We start from the raw sequence: 19960 nt of genomic DNA, 5'->3' as shown, positions 1-19960 counted from the left end.
TTTCTCCATCACTAAGACAGTGACGGGCCCCTGCAGAAGGGACTAAGCATGGTAAGCAGGCAGTGATATATCCCAGAGTGTTTTTGTGGCCATCAGAAATGTGCAACTGAGGGACTCCTGAGCCAGAGGTGGAGTCCCTGAGCTTCATAACCCAAGTCACTGTGATGTTTTGTTCGATGATATATTGGTGTTTGTCAATTGTGATTCCTGAAGGGAGTTTTTTGTGCTTTGTCTGATGAAAACTGCTCTGTTCCAGCCATTCTAGTAGTTTCTAGCTGGTTTTCTTTTTGTTAAAGAGAGAGGAAGCTAAGCCCTGGTTCTGCAGTTGCCCCTCCAGCTCGTGCTCATGCTAGCAAGGTGGTACTGCAGGTAGTGTGGCTGGTGTGAGGATTATTGTTTAACTTTGTTCATTCCTGATCTTCTTCCCAATCATCACAACACCTGGACAATTACTAGGGAGTTAGAAATGCCACTGACTGCTGGGGATTTCAGTCCAGCGACTTTGGTGTTCTGGTGAACAGCTTACAAGATGATTATGAAGATCAGGGCCTCCGTTGGATACCATAGAGTACCGTAGACATAACAGTTCAGTCACTTCTGGTTCACCATGGACTTCTGAAGGTGATGGCCTTTCTCTGAAGTCGTGGCTTTTTTTTCTGCGTTTACCAATGAGGGAAGGTCTTTTTCCAAACCTAAGTGTCTTACAAGCCTTTCATTCTAGAAATCTTTGATAAAGGTCTTCAGGGCCTGGGCTCCTTTAGAAAAAGGGACTGGGAGTTGTGAAGCATTCACGGCAAAATTTGTCTTACCTAACTGTGTCTATCTGAAAATCAGCCATTTAGTCCTAACAAGCTGTCTAGGCTCCTCCCATAGCCAACAGAGAGAGAGGTACGAGGAGGTGATTCATCTCCTCTATCTTGGAGATCTGTCAGGTCAGGATGAATCAGCCCCTCTGGATGCCTATCTCCTTCCACAGGGAGCTGGACTGGAGCAGTCACCTAACAGGTAGATGACTGCAGTTAGGGGCGATGAGTCCCAAGTGCCATTGGCACATTGGAACATATAACCTCAAGCCTAAATCTGCTTAACAAGCTTAACAGACATCACACTCCCCGACCACACTGAGGAACCTCCTCCATTTTGCTTCTTCCAGAAAAGCATTAAAGGTTCACACACATCCAGCTTGCAGCTTCCAGCTTGCGTTAACTTTGACTTTTGTCTTTTGAGCTGTTGGAAGTCTGCACAGGTTCTAGGCATTCTAAAAAATGTTTCCTATTTGTCATGCCTGGGTTGTAAGGCATGAAAACAATGATAAAGCAAATCTATTTGTAAAGGTAAAATTGCTGGACTTCTTTCCAGCTGGAGCTGGTGCTGGGAATGTTTCTGAGAAGTCGCAAAGTCCTTTGAGACGCACAGGGAAATTCAGATATTTCAGGGAAATGACCCGGTGTAGTATTCAGGAAAATTACCTACTCTTAATCCTAGAGTTAAAAGGTGTAACGGGCAATCCACGTCTATGTTGCTGCTCCACAGCACCTACAACTTAGACATTGCTCTTACATTGCCTTAATCCAAGACATTGCCTTAGAAGGTGACTCTAAATGACAGGAGGTATCCTGCCTCACCCACTGCTCTTAAAAACTATTAGTCCTGACTTCCTCCTCTTGTCTTCTTTTGTGTCTCCCTGGAAATCTCAAGCTTTTTGCTGCTGAGTTTTCTTCCTTACCTTATGATACTGGTGTTCAAATATTAGAGCAAAGGAAATGATAGATCTGGAGAAAGAGATCAGTCAACACTTCTGGCTAAACTCTTTGATTTTCCCATTATTAAATACTATTTTCTGTTTATTCCTCTTGTGGAGTGGCTTGTTTGTAGCATCACTGTAACTAGCATTGCAATGAGTACCTACCCGTTATCAGTGTAGGTGACACTGAAATCAGTGGGACCCTCCACAAACAGGCACTCTGAGGGCCGTGGGTTTGCACTTGGCTGCGGTGTTTCCTTGGCGCATGTGTCGGGGGTTGTCAGGGCCTCCAGGGAAGAAATCCCCAGTCCCATTTGCACAGTGACCGCAGTGGGATGCAGTAATGGGCACATTAGTGGCTGCAAACCTCTCTGTGTTAGCGGCTGTTCAACCCAGGTGCTCTCGAGCCCAGAAGACCGTAGAGACGTTTGTCACCCTACTGACCATGTGCGTTATGAGTCGCCACCAGCTCCCAAAGCCATCCAACCATAGGAGCTGGCTGTGCTGTGTCCTGATGTAAGGCCTGAGCAGTGCCTGAGGTCCCACAGAAGGTACAGTGGTGACCACAATTTACACAGGCAAACCTGAGGGAGGTTTGAGTAAGCTAAACCGGGCACCTAGAGCAGCGCAGTCACGGCAGGAGAAGTCTCAGCATGAGCTGCACCTTTGACACCTCAACACCACCCCAAAACGGGATGTGTTCAGCACTGGGCTCAAAACAACTGTCACAGTCCAGTGGCCCATGGGTTGCAGCTTTGGAGATGCACAGCCCAATGCTGAACACCAAGGGAAGGCACTACGTGGAGCCAGGATCCATGCTGTCAGCAAAGACCCTCCGAGGCTTAATTCCCACCTGTAGCAACACTGTTCTTGCCTGGGTCTACTGGGTTGGCAGCTCCATCCCTGATAGAGAGTCAGGGGAGGTCCCAGGTCTGTTTTGGCATCAACTGTCAAGACGATGCAGTATCAGGACAAGGCACCCAACCTCCCTGTGCTGGTGGTCCCACGAGAAGGAAATACAGCGGCATGATGTGGGTGTAAGCTGCAGCGTGGACCCCCCAGCCCCAGCACTGCCCCGAACGAGGGGCAAACAGGCCCCTGGTGTGCTGGGTAGGGCAGGAAGCACATCTCAGATGTTAGGGTCTCCTAACACCTCCACCTGCCTCCAGCGGGGTGGGCAGATCCTCATCCCCACAGGGCTGACAGCTTGGGGCTCGCAGTGAGTAACGTTTCTGAGGGCAGCCCTGCTCCCAGACCGAGGAATATTTGGCATGTCTGATGCTGCTCCGGTTAAAGCAGTTAACTGAGTTGGGTCCTGGCACATAACAGCTGGGGACCAGCGGCTACTGGGCCACCAGTGCTCACCACTGCTTTCCTCAGGCACCACCGCTGGGATCTCGGGCTCCGTGCTGCGCTGGCCCACCCAGCCTGGCTTCTGTAGCAATTATGCCTGTTATGGCTCTAATGAAAAACATGCACTTTGGTGGTCACTCTACACTGGAGACTGTACGTAGAGTCCAAAATAGATGTTCTCTGTGGCAGAAAGTTGCAGAACTTTCTCTCCCAAATGCATTCACTGCTTGAGAGGTGTTTGCCGTGAGAGGGGAACGCTCCCTGCTCTCCCTGGCTGGCTTTGCCACTGCGGACAAAAAAATCTCTCGTTGTCAGCGGGAGCTTTGTTCCCTAATGATTTCAGGACAAAAATGTGTCATTTGCTGTGATGACACATTCAAGTTTAAAAGAACCCCCAAAACAGTGTGGTCTGGGCAATCTTATCAAAGAAAACCAAGATTTATAGCTGTTGCACATCGTTGCTTGGTCAGAGCCTGTGAGGTTTTGCAAGAGGCTTTTTGCTTTGGAGTAGCAAGTGGGACATTTCCTTCCCTGGCCAGAAGCAGCTAAATCCCAGCTGCATAAGGAACCAGATGAAAAAGGCAGCACCCGGGAGAGGTGGGAAAGAGCGTTTCAGAAATAGATAAACAATACATTTGCTGGTTTTGCAATTTTTCCCCCTGCAATGGAGTGTGTAGCAGGCAGCAGCTACAGCGTTTCGCAAGTGGCATCAAGAGTTTTCCCCACCCATCACTCAGGGTGGGACGCTGTCGTGTTGCATTGCCTGTGCTTTGCCCTCCAGCCTGGGAGAAACCTGCTCCTGACGTGTTTATACGGAGTCCTTCACTTCTCTCTGTCTGCTGCTCTAGAAACAAACAAATTGCAAGGGAAAAAATGAGAGCTGGGTAATGAACTGATCGCGTCCTTAGATGCAGAAGTCAGAAACACCCAGTTATCAGGGAGGGCCTCCGACGTGGAGAGGCAGCGCTGAGATGGGAGCGCGATTCCCGGGGCTGGCGCACCTTGCTCCGTGCTTCTCTGGAAAGCGCGGGGAGGAGAGGGACTTTCCCTGTTACACAAGAGGGTTTATGGACGAGACAAACAGAAAAGGACGCATCATCAATGAGTGGGATATTGCCATTGTGACTTTCTCTCGAGCACCAGCTTTATTCCAGTTGAAATAAGAGATTAAAGGTACTTATTTACCTGCCTTGTGCGACTGCCGGATATTCCAGTTGATGTTCCTAAAACGGTCCCACATCGCAGACTGAGAACTGGTGATCCACAAATGATTATTATGTTAAAGGCAGGTCTTTGCTGCTGCCACTGAAGGAAAGCGCTTACTCCTCGGGCCTGATAAGAGCATCCGCGCACGCTATCAGTGCTCATCTTCTGCCTTTCCTCCCCGTGCCTCCCCTCCTTGTTTTAATATGAATGAACGGCTCCCAAGGCTTGGCCTCAAACATAAGGGCTCGTTTCGCAGTAGGGAGGAGAAGTTCAGGCTAAAATTCAGGATCTCGGCGTTGCCCAGCTGCACGTGAGCATCCTCCTGCATCCTACGAGTGCAGGGGGCTACCAGTGCGTGATGGTGCCTGGCTGAAAGGAAAGACCTACCCAGCTGCCCCGACTTCTCAGGCGCCATGGGGAGAAGTCTTGGTGACTGCCTGTGCTCTTCTAAAATGGTTTCCAGGTCTTGCAGTGCCGAGGGAATCACTGCTTTCTGTCTCCACCGGGCTTTGAGGGACTTCCTTGTCTTTTCCAGCATTTCTCCGCACTCCTGAAGGGAGGAGGTATGGACTTGGCCCACCTCCCCCATGCAAACACCCACAAGCAGTGGGTAGATGCAATTCAGGGTGTTGGGAAATCTGGGCGGTTTATGAGGTTTGAAGGCGAGAGATTGATTATTTCCTTTCACTAATGCTATTCTGCAGAGGGAGAGCTCACTCTACACACGTAATGGCATCAGCAAAAGTTATGAGATTGTTGTCAGGTGGCTCTTTAAACCACAGACAATGTAATAGCATCACCTTCACCTTCAGAGATGTCATCTCTTCTCCAGACGGCAGAGTGCCTCCCTTCTACCATCCTATCTCACTGATCGCTGCACCCAGTGAAGAGATAACAGCGTGGGGAACCCCGTTCCCTTGGCCGGGTTTGCTGCAGTGTTAGAAGTGGAGGTCTCTTGCCTTGGCTTGGTGAACATCTGAAATGGGGACGTGGGTTTTAGTCTGAGAAAGCTGCTCTTAGGGCACTTTGCCGGGATCAAGAGGTCAGCTACATCTGTGCAAGGATTCATAGAGACCGTTTGGCAAGCAGGTCTGAAATCCGCTGAAGCTGACAGGAGGCTCCTCATTGATTTGGAGGCTTTGGATCAGGCTCCTGCTGCAGAGAGGAATTCTAAGATACCAATTAGGTCCGTGCCACTTGAAAGAGATTAAAATGGGCTCAGCCAAGCATCTGGTAGAATCAGCAATAAAAGTCATGCACTGACTTTGGTAATGAGCTTCACATCACACGGGAACTATTTTCCCATGAGTTTGCAAAAGGCTTCCCCGCCCTGCCGGGACCTGCACTGACTTGCCGCCCAGGGCTCCCTGTGTTGCAGAGAGGTGTCTTTCCAAACAGGCGGTCGCTTTGCTTCACCCATCTCCGGGCTGGCAAGAAAGAGGACAATGCTCTATGCCACTGTATGAAACACAGCAGGAAATGCAGAATTGATAATTCCATATCTATAAACGCAGACACACTCACACCCTCCCTCACCCGCTGGGCTGGCGGAGAGCCCGTGTGAGTACACTGGAGAGCAAACAATAGCTTTAGATAAATAACAAGTTACCTCTTCCATGGTTAGCTGAATTGGTTTCAGCAAATGCCCAGGGGCTCTGCGGCTCTGCCAAGCTTCTGACAGCCCTACAAAATAATCCCGGTTTATACTGACTCATAAAGAAAAACGACAGGGCTCACATCTAACAAGCTGCTGCTCTGTCCTCCAGCAGCCGCTGCCGGTGGCGAGCCCCGGGAGTGGGTTCCCCGCTCCACCGAGCAGCAAAGTCCACCCTGCACCTTCCTGCCGCAGCCCTGTCCCGTCCCTCACTGTCCTGAGGGTTTCTGAACCCAGGAAAATGAAGAAAAATGAGGATGACGTCACCCTTAGAAGGACATAGAAGTGGGGTAGATCATGACTTCATGAAAGGGGAGACCTTCTCGCTCTCTACAGCTCCCTGAAAGGAGGGTGTAGCGAGGTGGGGGTTGGTCTCTTTTCCCAAGTAGCAGGTGATAGGACAAGAGGAAGCGGCCTTAAGTTGTGGCAGGGGAGGTTTAGGATGGATATTAGGAAAAATTTCTTCTCCCAAAGGGTTGTCAAGCATTGGAGCAGGCTGCCCAGGGAAGCGGTGGAGTCGCCGTCCCAGGAGGGATTTAAAAGACGTGTGGACGTGGTGCTGAGGGACGTGGGCTAGTGGTGTTTTTCGCAGTGTTGAGTTAAAGGTTGGACTTGATGATCTTAAAAAATCCCTTCCAGCCTAGGCAATTCTATGATTCTATGAAAGGTCACTTTGCCATTGCTGCGTGCAAAGCAAAACCCTGACGGAGAGAACCCCTGTGCACGGCCATCCTGGGAACTTTGGTGGGCTTGCCCCACTGCCAGGGGAGCCCCCGAATCTCATCGGACTTACCCATGTGCCTCGTGCTCGCTCTTCTTATCACATGCGAATTCTTCTGCCAAATCCCTGGGAGCTCTGCAGCGGGCACCAAACCTGCTGCCTGCTGTGCTGCAGCACTGGCAGGTTTTTTTCTGTGTCCTCTGGAGCAAACGCAAAGAGAATTTGCTCCCCTTTTCTCCCCTTCCAGCAATTCACCTGTTTAGATGCAAGCCTGCAGAATCAAAGTATGAAAACTACTCCAGAGTGGTGCTCAAATTCCAGGGCGATCTGGGTATCGGCGCGGCTGGACTAAAGGGTTTCTTCTTACCCGGATGGCGCACCTGCTGCGTAACCCCTTTTAAAGGTTTTCAGCCGTTACCCATGCAACTCTCAGCAGAGAGGATTCACAGCATTCCTGAAGATCAGTTTGTTAATGGAAATATTTGGCTTAATTAATTAACATAATGACAATTCTGCAGAGTGTTGGAGACGGGAATGATGCTGAGTGTGCTCAGGGCTGGGATGAAGTCGGGGCAGAGCAGCGGGACGCAGGGTGAGCCTGCAGAGGATACCAATTTCCCTGTCATGTGGTGTTTCTACGTTAGGAAACATGGAATTTTTTTTCAGTGACATGAGCTATTGCACCAGGCACAGGCTTTTCACACCTTGTGCCTTGAACCTCCATGGAAATAACAAAGTGCTGGTGTTGGCTTTTCTCTCCCAGCCCAAGGGATCCTTGGGTGGCTTTTGCAGAAAGAGCCACCCAAAGCAAAGAGGCTTAAAGTTAGGTGAGAAAAAAATCCTTGGCCCAACAAGAGACCATGGATGAGCTTTCCCAAGATAAACCAAAGGTGGATGAAGCAGGCAGTTTTACTCTTTCATTCTTTTTATGCCTCTTTGCTGTATGTCTTGGAGATCTGCTTGCCAGCGTGCTGAGGGGGATGCAGTGGAGAAACTCAGTGTGATGGGGCAAACTGCACTAAAATAGCTTCATTTATTTTCCCTTCTGGAGGACACAGCTTGGTGACTTGTCTCTCACTTGGATACAACCCTGCAGGCTTCCAGGTGCCAGCACTGACATTCAGAAGTTTTAATATTGCTAAAGACTATTGGCTTCAGTCCTGATGTACTCGGGGCAAAACTGGAGGACTTTTGGTGAAGCGGTGAGGACATTTTGAACTGACAGCAGGCCAGCTAAAGCCATTTTTTAATTTGATTAATTGCAGTTGGTTTTCTTATTGTCTTTTATCCTTTTTTTTTTTTCTTTCTTCCTTGCTTAGTCATCTCAGTTCTCATTGCATATCCCCCATTGTTCTCAGAACATCCCATTATATGAGCTGATACTACACACCTCATAACCCATAAGCAGATATTCATTGTCTCCACTTGTTTCTTGGCACAATGAGATTCAAGAATCCCTTCTTACTGATTTTTCACTCCCTTTACTCTCTTCCTAAGGAACTTATAGATGGAAGGGGGCATAAGGAAGTTAAAAATAAATGCAGGCAGTGCTGGGAGGTCAGGATGGGGCATCGTTCTTTGTGATGGCAAGAGATGTGATGTGAGCTCCTCTAATTACAGGTTGGGTTAGACCCCGTGTGTTGGAAATAAGGAATTATCTCTAACGTCAGGGTCATATTTGAGCTTTCAATTCTGCTTTCAAGCACCTGGATGCCATATCCCGATCACTAAGTGTCCCCGGATTTCAAGGGAGGGTTTGGCACCTTTGTAAGGGCTGCAGATGGGCTAACCTCCCGTAAATTCTGGGCCAGAAAAATACCTAGGAGGCATTTGGTAGCCGTGACACCCACACAGGAGTGGGCTTGGCAATGTCGATGTGCAGCTCAACCCTTTCCTAATATTTTTGTCTCCTGTTTTCTCGTTGACCAGTTGTACAACGGGACCCTGAAGCGGGACGTGGAGAACCGGCGCTACAGCTCATACAGCCAGATGGAGGGCTGGGGCAGCAAGCACTACAGCAAGGCTGTCTGCAGCCCCGCCAGGGCTGGCAGCGACTACTGCTTTGTGCAGAACATCAAGAGCAGCCGGAGTGAGCCCGACCTCTACTGCGAACCACCCCGGGGCACGCTGAGGAAGAGTCAGGTGGGGGGCCGGGCAGAGCACAAGGCAACCTTGAACCGCCAGAGCATCTACAGCAGCTGCAGCACCCAGCAAGGAACTACCAGGACAAGTAAAAAAATGCCAGCACGGGCCCTCTCCTGCCCCTCAAGCAACAAGCCCGATGTGGTCTATGCCCAGCCCATGATGAGCTGCAAGCAGGACGTGGTTTATGGACAGACTCAGTCCGGCTCCAAGTAAGTCTGCTGCAGTGGGCTGAACCTGAGTAAATGTAGACATCTTCTGTGGAGGTCTGTCCACCAGAGCTAGTCACCTGAGCTGCTTTATAGCCACTGGAGAGCTGCTCACCAGCGCGCACCGCGCTTAATCGCATCCTGCAGTAGAGTCTAAAGTGGGTCAGATGAGTCACACTTAAAGGGCTTATTTCTTTTCATGGGCTACGGAGGGAAACCAACATGACTGGCTCAGTGTATACATCTCTGCTCCAGCTGTGTGATGTTGGGCAAGATGATCGCCCAGTCTCTGTGGTGGTATTAGCCAACAGGTCCTTTGCAAGATGAAGGTGGGGAGGTGAAGAGCGGAAAGCCTGGTGTGTAGCCTGGGTGCCTCTCCTGGCTGTCACACTGCTCTGATTTGGCAGAAAACAAACCTAAAAAAATCAACTAATTTTGACGGTGTTGGTTCCTGAGAGCCTGACTCAGAGCAGAGCTGAGAACCTGGTAAGCGGTTGTATTTACCCCGCTGTCTTTCCACCCAGCCCTTGCTTCATGCACTCAAAAGGTCTGATTTGCGTTCCAGAAAAAATTGAACCAGAAATTGAAATAAATAGCCAAATCGAAAAGAGGAGGGAATGGAAGCCTCCTTCCTGTCCAGAGCATCCACTCCCTTTGGGGTTAGGAATTATGAAAGGGTGGAGGATGGTCCTTCATGCCTCAGTTAGCATCAGGTCCCTTCTTGTAAATGTTGCCTACAACAATAGGGCATGTAAAACACACCAGTGAGCTCAGACACTCCCAAGCTGATACAGCTGTGCAATGCGGCAGAGCTCCCACTGAAAAAAACCCTTGTGGGGTTTTGATGGCATTGGAGTGATGTTGATTCAAAGCTGCCCTGATGCTGATGGCTGCACTGCCTCTGGCTCTGGAGCACCAACCATATTCTGCCATAGCCTTGGAAGAGGTTTGGTCTGCACAAGCCATAGTCTTGGAAGACTATGGTTTGCATGTTTTGAACTACAAAAGATTGCAGTTCAAGGTTGCAATGGGGGTGTGCATCTTCCACAAGCGTTCCCAGGGGCTACTGTTGCTGCATCGCTGTCATACGGGGTCTGCTCTGCACCAACCCAGAAGTTATTGCAACTCCCAGACAGATGTGGTAGCTTCTCACACAAACCCTAGAAGCCCTCAAGCTCATTCCTGGTGGTCCCTGGTCCAAAAGAGAATTTGCACATTGCAGCATAAGTGTGAGATTAATTAACAGGGCTCATAGCCTTTGTCATAACTCACACCAAAGGCCTGAGCTTCTTGAGCCATTGACTCATCAGGTGAGATGAGGATATTGAGAAAATCCCCCCTCACAGTCATTAGCGTGAGCCAAATCCTGCCCTTTTTCACATCTGAATGTTGATTTCCGGATTTCTCTGGCTAATTCTCTGCTCTGCCTCCCTCGTTTTGTATTGAGTAGGAGAAGTATGTCCAAGATTGTGTATGGCAAAAAATGTCACTTGTCCGTTACCATGTTGTCATGAAACCGTAGCTTCCCATGTGCCCAGTTTCTTCATGTTTAACACGTGCAAAATTAGCCCTGGCCAACCCAGAGCACCGGGAGCGTTGGCTTGCTGATTTCAGAAGTTTTGTAACAGAGACGTTACATAAACTGGAAGTAACTTGTTCTAGGGAATTTCTGACTAAAGCGCATAAGAGTGTAGTGGGAAGGATGGCAGAATGCTGAAACATGGGACTGCAGCTGCCTTCTGCCTAGGGAAAATATTGCTGTTGAGAAGTTAGTCCAGGGCAGGCGGGCTCTCTCCAAAGCCAGCCCTGCTCTGTGCTGCGCAGCGCTCACGGTTGTAGACTTGGTCATTGCTTTGGAAAGGTCACTTGAAGAATAATGGCATTTTCTGAAGAGAAGGAGAACTGCTGTTGTGAGAAGAATACTCTCCAGCACTGGATGCCCTTTGGTTAGGGAGTGGCTCCATTTATACACTTCTCCTGGCTTGGGGCATGGCTCATCTGGCAGAACTGGTTCTGATGTGGAAACGCTGGGCTTCAAGTCGTAGGCTCAGCTGGGGCTGTGTCCCTTGAGTAAATCTGATTTGGCTGGGGCACACCTCCCTGCTTCGCGTGAAACTCACTGCAGAGCTGGATTAATTTGGAGGGCAGCTTGTACAAGCGTTTCTGCTCTTGACTCGAGGGAGATGAAGTTAGCAGCAGTTGTCCTTAAAGTTTTGGAAACATACTATGGAGTGGTCCTCTTTGAAGAATCACTTCGTTGGAAAGCCATTAGCCTTTATAAAGTGGCAGGTCACTGTTAGCCTTGATCTGGAGCGTGCTTTTGTTGGGAAGGGGCCTTCAGAGGTGGGTTAGGACCATATCTGGGCTCTCTTTGCTCTGTAGGACTGTTTCTGGCTGGAGGATCCCTCACTTGGAGAGCTCGATCTTCATTTGGGTAGGGAGAGGTTTGCTTGTCAGTATCCCATTATTAACCCCCGCATGCAGGACAAAGGTTTAGCTGCTGTGGTTCCCTGTCTGGGGCTCTGTTCTTCCTATTCTAGTAGTTCTTCAGGTAGAGTTTTTGCCTTCATAACAAGTATAATTTTGTGTTCAGTTTTCATGCTGCAAATCTCCCGCGTAGGTGGATATCTCGTCTGCAGGTTAGCAAACCATCTCTATGAGCAAGGGAAGGGCTATCTAGTTTCCATGCTTTCAGATGTGACCCAGTGGGGTGATTTCCATTGCTGTGAGAGGGATTACGGTGGAGCCTGCCATCCGCTGGGTCTGTCTGTGACACGAAACTGCTCTGTAACGCAGTGACTGTGGACAGTGTCAGTACTGGTTCAAGAGTGGTGCTTCTCAGGCATGCTGTGCTACGGCTCTGATCTCCTTGGACGGTGTGAGATGAAAAAAGGGGTTGTTGGATGTTCTCAGGTAGTGAGAGTGGTGTGTAGATATCAAAATACTGAGTGTGCAAAAACTGTCAAACTACCTGTACTGAACAGTCCCTCTGCATTTGGCCACAAAGTTACTTCATTTCTGGAACTATTCTTGGTTGTGTGATTGCTTCCATTTATTGAACTGGCTTTGGCTGTGTAAGACATGGAAGAGCTGTCTCTTTGATAACTATCTCTCAGAAGAGTCCTTCCTCTTACAGAAGCAACTCTAGTTGATGAAAGCACCTTTCCTCCAGCTAGCTGATGAGTAGATTAACGCCTAAGTGTTTTTTGGGAAAAACCATTCTATGATTCTATGATAAACTAAACCATGATGTAGGGGTTTACTCACCCCATAGCATTGTGTCTGGTGATGAAATTGGACTTTTGCACTGTTTGTTCAGATCAGGAGGTTAAACAGTACTGACTTGCTTTGAGAAACCTCCTCTTCCACCACCCCTGTCATTGTAATTCTACCTCAGTGAGCAGAGAGGGACCTTCTGATGTCCCTTCCAGACATTCTTCTCTGTAACCACTCAAGGGCTTAAGCCTTTGTAAACATTATGTCATATCTGGAACAACATTTCCAAGCTCAGTATATCTGTCGTGGGCTCAGAAGCTCATGGGTTACTCTGGTGGCTCCTGCCCAAAGGCAGTTCTCGATGAGCAGCACTCACATTTTGCCATTTGTTCTCTGGAGTGAGTCATTCTGCCTGATAGAGCTGGAGGGAGTCTTCTTGGTATCCAGGGCTCCCTCTTCTCCCTGGAACCCTTCTCCTCTTTGGGATCTCATGACATCCCATAGATCTGCAGCCTTTCATCCTGGAAACTGGTAGCAACAGTGGTTTTGGCAGATGGTGCAGACTATGCATATCTGCCTGCTTTTAACCATTTCCTCTCATGGGTGGTACTTGCAACATGCTCCAAGTGGCAGTGTGTCCTCTTGAGCTAGCCAGCTTTTAGCTAAATAACTTGTTGCGATTCAGCCCAGTCAGGAAAAAAGTTTCTACATCCTCCTTGGTCATCAGGTAGTGATAACGAGAAGTGATAAAGAATGTGATGTTTGATGCATCCTAGAAAACTTTGACTCTTTGTCCTTCTCCAGCTGGAACTTGAGGTACAAGAAAACTGTGGTGGCCACTGGCTGGCTCTGGATCAGTTCTGCTTCCAGACATGTTGCACGTTGTGCTTCGGATACCACACGCACATGGGACTGACAGCCCAGAGCCAGTCTAGATAGTGACACATGGTGGTTCTGTCTCTGCGATAGTCTGTGCAGTCGTCAATGGGTTACGTGCATATCACTCCTTTAGGAGATGCCTGCACCTGTGCTGGGTGCTCCTGTTGCCTTGGCAGAGATGCAGTCAGTGGCCAACGGAGCCGAAATCTGAGGTAGGTCAGTGAGTTACCCCCTGACACAGTCAGTGCCTCTTGGTTGACTTCAGGGGAAACCCAGGTGTCTGAGCTGGAGACATGACTGAGAGGCCAGACTAATCTCACCCCTTGTGAAGGATTCAGGGTATTCTCATTTGTGAAGATGAGAGGTGAGCTGGGGTGTCTGCAGACATTCCCCAGCTTAAGGGTTGCTGATATAGATCAGGAGCCGTTAATGGACACCTACAATATGAGTTGTCTTCCATAATACCACATGCACCTTTGGCCTCATTTTAAGACGAGGATACGTCTCCCTTTGGAGTTCTCTGTATACGGGAGAAAGAGACTAAAACACCTCATCAGAGATCCGGTGAATGCAAGGGTCTCTCAAGGCACCTGGAAATATGTAATATCTTGGTCCTACTCTGTTAAAGGCCTTGAATACCGTGGCTGGCAGCTACGGAGGATGCAGTAACAGCTGGGGCGACCCTTTGGATTTTCCATAAGGTCATAGTTGTCTACAGTGACGCTGACTTGGCCCCAGACAAGCTTCAGCAGCCTCTGTGAGCTGTGGCTAAAGTTCAGGGACAGTAAGCATGTGTCCTGTCACCATTCATTCCTGGGCAGGAGCTCGGTCTCTCTGGAAATACTATAAACAGTGAAAACATACAAAAGTTATTGGAAGAGTCCAAAAAGGTACTGAAACAGAAAGGTGTTTTCTGACAGATCTCCCCTTGTTTGGGATAAAAGTGATCAGTATGAAAACACAAATTCTCCAGGGTTATGCCACGCAATGAAAGCAGAACCAAGTACCACGATAGGCACCTTCGTTTCGGTTTGCTCTTAATTTGGATAAACTGCCTCTAAAAATGACTGTTTCACAGCACTGGCTCCTGGTGATGTGAACTTGTCTGCACTGAGCGCTTGCACCCAAAGCAATTGCTGTGGAGCTGTGGGCGATGCTGTCCTGGCAGGGTTCATCTCATTGCACGTGGTGAGGAACCCCTCCTCTCTAGGTTAAGTGTCGGTCTGTGCCCATCTTCCCTGGTATCGACCCACCGAGCAAAGCCTGAGGGGAAGCTCCAGCTGAGCTTTCAGTGCCATCAAAACCTTGGTGCCATGCCCCAGAGGTGGACATGGCTGCTTGGCGTGGAACATGGCTATAGGGTTTGCTCCAGTGTGGCCTGACTCTGGAAGGCTTGAATGTGCTAGACACTCTAAAGTGTCTTCACTCTGATTTTGCTAATGAACAATGGAATTTATTAGAGTTTTCTGACTTCCTCCTCTCCTGGGACTTGTAGCCCTAACAACCAGGATGGAGACTTAGATCTGATTAACGCAAATCAATCTGCTAATACAAAGTGAAGGACGGCTTTGGTACCAAATGAGGGAATTTGCCTTTCTGTAATACCGAGCCTCTTAAGTATTTGTTTCCCTTCCACACCTGAATCTGATCATCTAATTTGTCTCCTGTTGAATCATTTCTAATTGAGGTCTCTCCCTGTTCTGATTGCTTCTTTCTTGTGGAAGAAGAACAACCTTTGGAGCTCTTCCTACCAGGCACATTGGCCCAGGTTGGAGATGGCCACAGTCCAAGAATTTGTGTTGGAGCAGACTGTTGTTCTCGTAGTGTAGATCTGGTTAGGAACATCCCTGACTGGCTGATGAACAATCTCCCATTAGCATGGGCTTTGCCAGGGTGATTATATTCTCAGGTAGGAGAAATCACTGCTGCTTCTTGGGCGGCATGACTGAGCCCGGCTGCTCACCTTCTGTGAACTTCTCCTGTTGGCGAGCCAGCAGGGGAAATGGAACCCTCCTTGTCTTTTCCCACGCAGAACTGGACCTGGATGCCTAGTTCTCCCCTGCCGAAGGAGGGCTTGGCCCTCTTAAGGAGTGGGTGTGTCGAAAATTGCCTTCCTTGAGTAGCCAGACCAAGTAGACATCCTTCTTTCTCATAAAAAGTGTACCTGATTTAGGGGTTTTCTCAATTTGGTAAATTAAAAAGAAAAAAGAATTCACCATGACCACATATGCTGCATGGCCAGTGACCTGGTGCTTTTATTAATATACCTTCCCTCCCCACACGGCCAGCCCAGGTCTGCATTCTCAAAGGAGAAATCTCTCTGGTGCTGCTCATGCTGGATCCATCGGTGTCTCAGCTCTTTTGTGTGTCTCGGGAGCATGAAAAAGACAAGAGAAAATCACAGCATCCTGGATCCAAACCAAAGATTTCCGAGGTTCTATAGTTTTTAGTTTAAACTTTGTCTTTCCAGTTTTGCATTTCCTTCTTGCAGATATAACCGAAGCTTCTTGGAACCAAGTTTTGGTAGAGGTTCAAACTGATGAAAAAATTATGTGAGGAAGTGATGCTTTACTGTTAGTGTAGAAATAAAAGTGGAATGGCGTTCATCTACCCTTAGACATTGAGTGCTTAAGGTCCAATGCAAGACTGTTGTCTGTCATTCCTGTATACCAACGGAGGCAGAGGCATCTCCAGAGGGCAAGTCTTCCTGTCTTAGGAAAAATGTCCAAGACACAAAGGCAAGTTGTTCTCTGGAAGCACCTATTTCCTCTCCATTGACTACACAGGTGCTTAAATGAGTAATTTAAACTGGATGCAACTTTATACCGGTGAGGGTAGGGGAGGCAAAAAAAGCCTTTCGTGCTGTCTTACAGTGCCACAGCATAACCGTTGGCTTTTGACATTCTGTATGAAATTTGCTATGGAATTGTGAATATTAATGTCCTGGTTTGAGGCAGAATAGAGCCGAACCATGCTGTGTGGAGGTGAACCTTTGGATGCTTAAGGACAACATATTTTTTTAATCTTATTGTTTTAATGGTTTAATCTAGACCTTCATTCTTAACATTTATTTGGCACGATCAAAATGAGTTGCATATCCCATGCACTGAAGAAGGCACTCCCTCATAGTAATATTTAATACTTCAAAGGTTCATTTAAAGAACTTGTTAAAAAACACTGTTTTCTTGTGTATTGGATTGTCTGAAGATGATCAGCCCCTCTACGTAGCCACTAGTATGGCATGGAGTGAAATCTTGTGTACAAACCAACGTGGTTCAAACAGGAACTAATCTCCCCAACCTCCAGGTAAAATTCCCCATCAGTTGCGACCGGATCCTGAACAGGGAATAACATCCGCCAGGCACAACGGTGACGTAGTTGTCCTAGCAAAGCCCCCACGCTTTTTGATTTCATCCAGTTAACAAAGCGTTTCCCGTTTGTATCCCATCGCTGCTGAAATAGTAATAACCAAAGAGGAGTTCAGGGTTTGACTCTTCTCGTTCCTGAACTTTGTGTGGTCATTTACTGTGATGCAAATTAATGCCGACAACGCAGCTGTGAGTGGAGATCCTGCTGCAGCCATCCTAGCAGGCGCAAGGATGCTAAGAAGAGACGGTAACTTTTATTAGACTAACTAATATAATTGGAAACACGGACAAGCTTTGCAGTTCAGAGCTCCTTCACCAGTCTGAAAGTTTGTACCCTTTTCTAATTTTACGTGGTTAAAACATCACAGATGATGCTAAATAAGTACAAGCCAATGAGAGCAGGACCTTCATTTTTCTGAAGAAGGGGACAAATCTTCAGGTGTTTGTATTTTTCCCAGGGTTTCAGCCCCGCTCCAAGCCAGAGGCATTCATATCCTTCCTCTGGAGTCTGTAGGCACATTCCATTCTTTACCTATAACAGGGGTTGATGACAGTGGCCAACTTTTATGAAGAGCTTGGAAACTACCAGTGTAAACATACCCTGGGAGCAGGACATCTCAGTGCTATTATTAGTATTTCATAAACTCAATATTTGTCCATCCCAGCACTCCAGACATGCCTGTCGCCTTTTCCTAAGGGATCTGCTCTTGCCTCCTGAGACCATCGACTGCTCTCACATTTTTGCTTCCACCACATCTCACATCAAAGGCTCACATGCTGTGGGAAAAGCATCTGTCTACTTTAGATTGTCCTAATAACCTGACGGATGGTTTCACCCTTGTCCACTAATTCTTTTATTTGAGGAACAGTGAATACTGGTTCTCTGTTCATTAAACCTTCCACTTTAGACATGATTAGACATCTAGGACCTCAACTGAGCTTTTAGTTTCTGTCTCCTTTGTTACTGGATAGACCGGATCCATAATTTATTAGCTTTAGTGTCCTCCACGATGAATTTTCCACTTTTATATTCCCTTTTTTTGAGACAGAGAAATGCACTAGGGGTGCACCGTGTGGTTTATGCAGCAATGTGATAACATTTTACATTTTGTAATTGATTCCTTTCTAATAATTCCCAGTAATGACGTAGCCTTTTTGGCTGAGCACTCAACCAATACTGTATTTCTCTTTAACACAGAATTTGTGGTGATGAGATAGACGGCGGTACAATGACCATCCAGAAAGCCATACAACTTCTGTGCTCCTCTGATGACAAATACCAGGCCATGGGTGCTTACTACCTCCAGCACACCTGCTTCCAGGATGAGTCTGCCAAGCAAGAGGTGAGCAAACTCCTTCAGAGCTCTGCCATCACGTGGGCTGTGATGGCATGTGAGATGGATGAAATTGGTTTTCCTCAGTACCAAGGGTCCATAGGTCCCCTTGATTTTCGGGCTGGAGCCTTATACCTCGTTAGTCGCGCTCAGGGATTGATTAAGTAGGTTTTTCAACTTCTAGCCACCATTTTCTCTTAATAGCAGTCAGTCAGGATTTCAACACAGGGGAATAGTTACCAGGCAGCAGAGGAGACTGTGTCCACGTTACCACCATAAGCTGTTGTGACACAGATTGACGGGTTTTGGTGATACGGAAGCAGCCATCCAGATGCAGTGTCCTCTTCTGGATGCAATTGCACCCCATTCCACATGCAACTTTTGCGATCTCAGAGCTGCAGTGTCAGAGCCACGCAAAATTCATCTAAATCCCACTGTGATCGTCATTGTGCATTGCTCACTGACATTTCAGCCATTTTCAGCCTTCTAGGCCAATGGGTTAATTCGTAATCATGTAATCATGATATTTGATCAAACAGAAGCCCTTCTTATGGAGAAGCTTATTTTTCTTATGCTGTCACTCTCCGATTACTAAATTTGTGCCAACATGCAGCAAAGGAGGCAGCCCCAAGGGTGGATCTGCTGTAGCAAGACTGTCACAAAAGTTTATCCCCACCCTGGCGCGTTTGCAGTCATGCAAGCATGGGGTTACCCAGGTGCCATCCCTATAGAGGTGGCTTCCCGTTTCCTGGCACAATAGTGGAGCTGGACATGCTGGCACAGCGTGGGGACGTACCGCTGTGACTTTGCTGTGTCTGAACCGAGTGCAGGTACCCCAGCCCATGTTACCGTCGCTAATTGTGGGGTGGCCACGCCCTTCGTTACCGTTGAAAACAGTCTCTGAGCACTGGGCTGTCCCATCACTTCCCAGAAAGATATGTCAGAGCAGGTACGTGAGTCATCCGAGCGCACGCTTGTTTTCTTTCCTTTCTGAAAGGTGCTCATTCATTTTCTATTGTCAGCAAATCTCCAGCCAAGGGGTTGGTTTGTGCCAGGAGAGGCTCCATGTGGGATCATGTCCCCAGGAGACCTGGTGGAGAGGACATCCCCATCATTTTGGAAAGCTCAGCTGGAGGAATTTGCGTTCAAACCTCCCCGGCGTGTGTGTGGTGTCCTGCAGGTCGGGTTCACACCCCTTTCCGATGCTGCCCCTGTTGAGTACGGCCCAGTACTGCTTCTGGCTGACCTTGGGGGTGTTTACACTGCACCATGACCATCCCTCTAAGCTCAGCCTGTGATTTCAGGATGCAGATAAATTACCACATCGTGTCATTATATTACTATAAATGGCCTCTACAGATAGGCAGCGCAACATTTTCACCTGATGCAAACTGATGGAGGTAGGTGAAAGTTTGTGGGAGCAAGCACATTTACATCAAGCAGAGGATTCGGTCCATGGCCATTACTCATAGACATCCACTTCCAGAGTTTAAGCTCCAACCTCAAGGCCAGCACCTTTGTGCTCGTGACCTATGGCCTGAGCCAGACATGCCATCTTCAAGCTCTAGCCAGCCTTTACTGACACATCTGCTTTCCCAGCTCCCCTGAGTACGTGCTGTGTTGACTCCTTGCATCGCCATCGCAGTTCTAGTTGTCCCTGTCCCAGTGATGCTCTGCACACCATGCTGATGGCCGCATGTCTTTCCTGGTACAGGTCTATCGGCTGGGGGGAATCGCCAAGCTCGTCGAGCTGCTCCGCAGCACAAACCAGAACGTACAGCGTGCAGCAGCTGGAGCCCTCCGAAATTTGGTCTTCAAGAATCCAACCAACAAGATAGAAACCCGGCGGCAGAATGGGATAAGGGAGTGCGTGAGCCTTCTACGAAGGACAGGGAACACTGAAATTCAGAAACAACTGACAGGTACACAGCTGACTGCTCAGCCCTCAGCAAGGACCATGCTCCTCCCTGCCTGTGGTCCATGTTGCTCCAGCACGCAAAGGACCAGTAGCCATGGTGCTGCCATACCACAAAGAGGATGTTTTACCCTCCTGTTGCACTAAATGGCAACCTAAAACAGAAAGCAGAGGAGGTCCTAGCCCTTCAATGTCCCATAAGGGTTCCTCACATCATAA

The 19960-nt window shown here is 48.3% G+C and overlaps 1 protein-coding gene across 1 annotated transcript in view; it reads left to right on the top strand.

Annotated features, from left to right (window-relative positions):
- The window catches only part of PKP1 (plakophilin 1), a 42600-nt gene that overhangs the window by 8791 nt on the left and 13849 nt on the right, over positions 1–19960 (top strand). Inside the window, exons 3-5 of the mRNA XM_054181456.1 lie at positions 8608–9032; positions 17691–17835; positions 19541–19748. Of these exons, the coding sequence (XP_054037431.1) occupies positions 8608–9032; positions 17691–17835; positions 19541–19748 (778 nt within the window). The remainder of the gene's footprint in view (positions 1–8607; positions 9033–17690; positions 17836–19540; positions 19749–19960) is intronic.

This window comes from Rissa tridactyla, chromosome 21 (assembly GCF_028500815.1).
Source record: "Rissa tridactyla isolate bRisTri1 chromosome 21, bRisTri1.patW.cur.20221130, whole genome shotgun sequence".
NCBI classification, from domain to species: Eukaryota; Metazoa; Chordata; class Aves; order Charadriiformes; family Laridae; genus Rissa; species Rissa tridactyla.
Note: the sequence above shows the minus strand (reverse complement) of the source record. Positions and strands in the feature narration are given on the sequence as shown.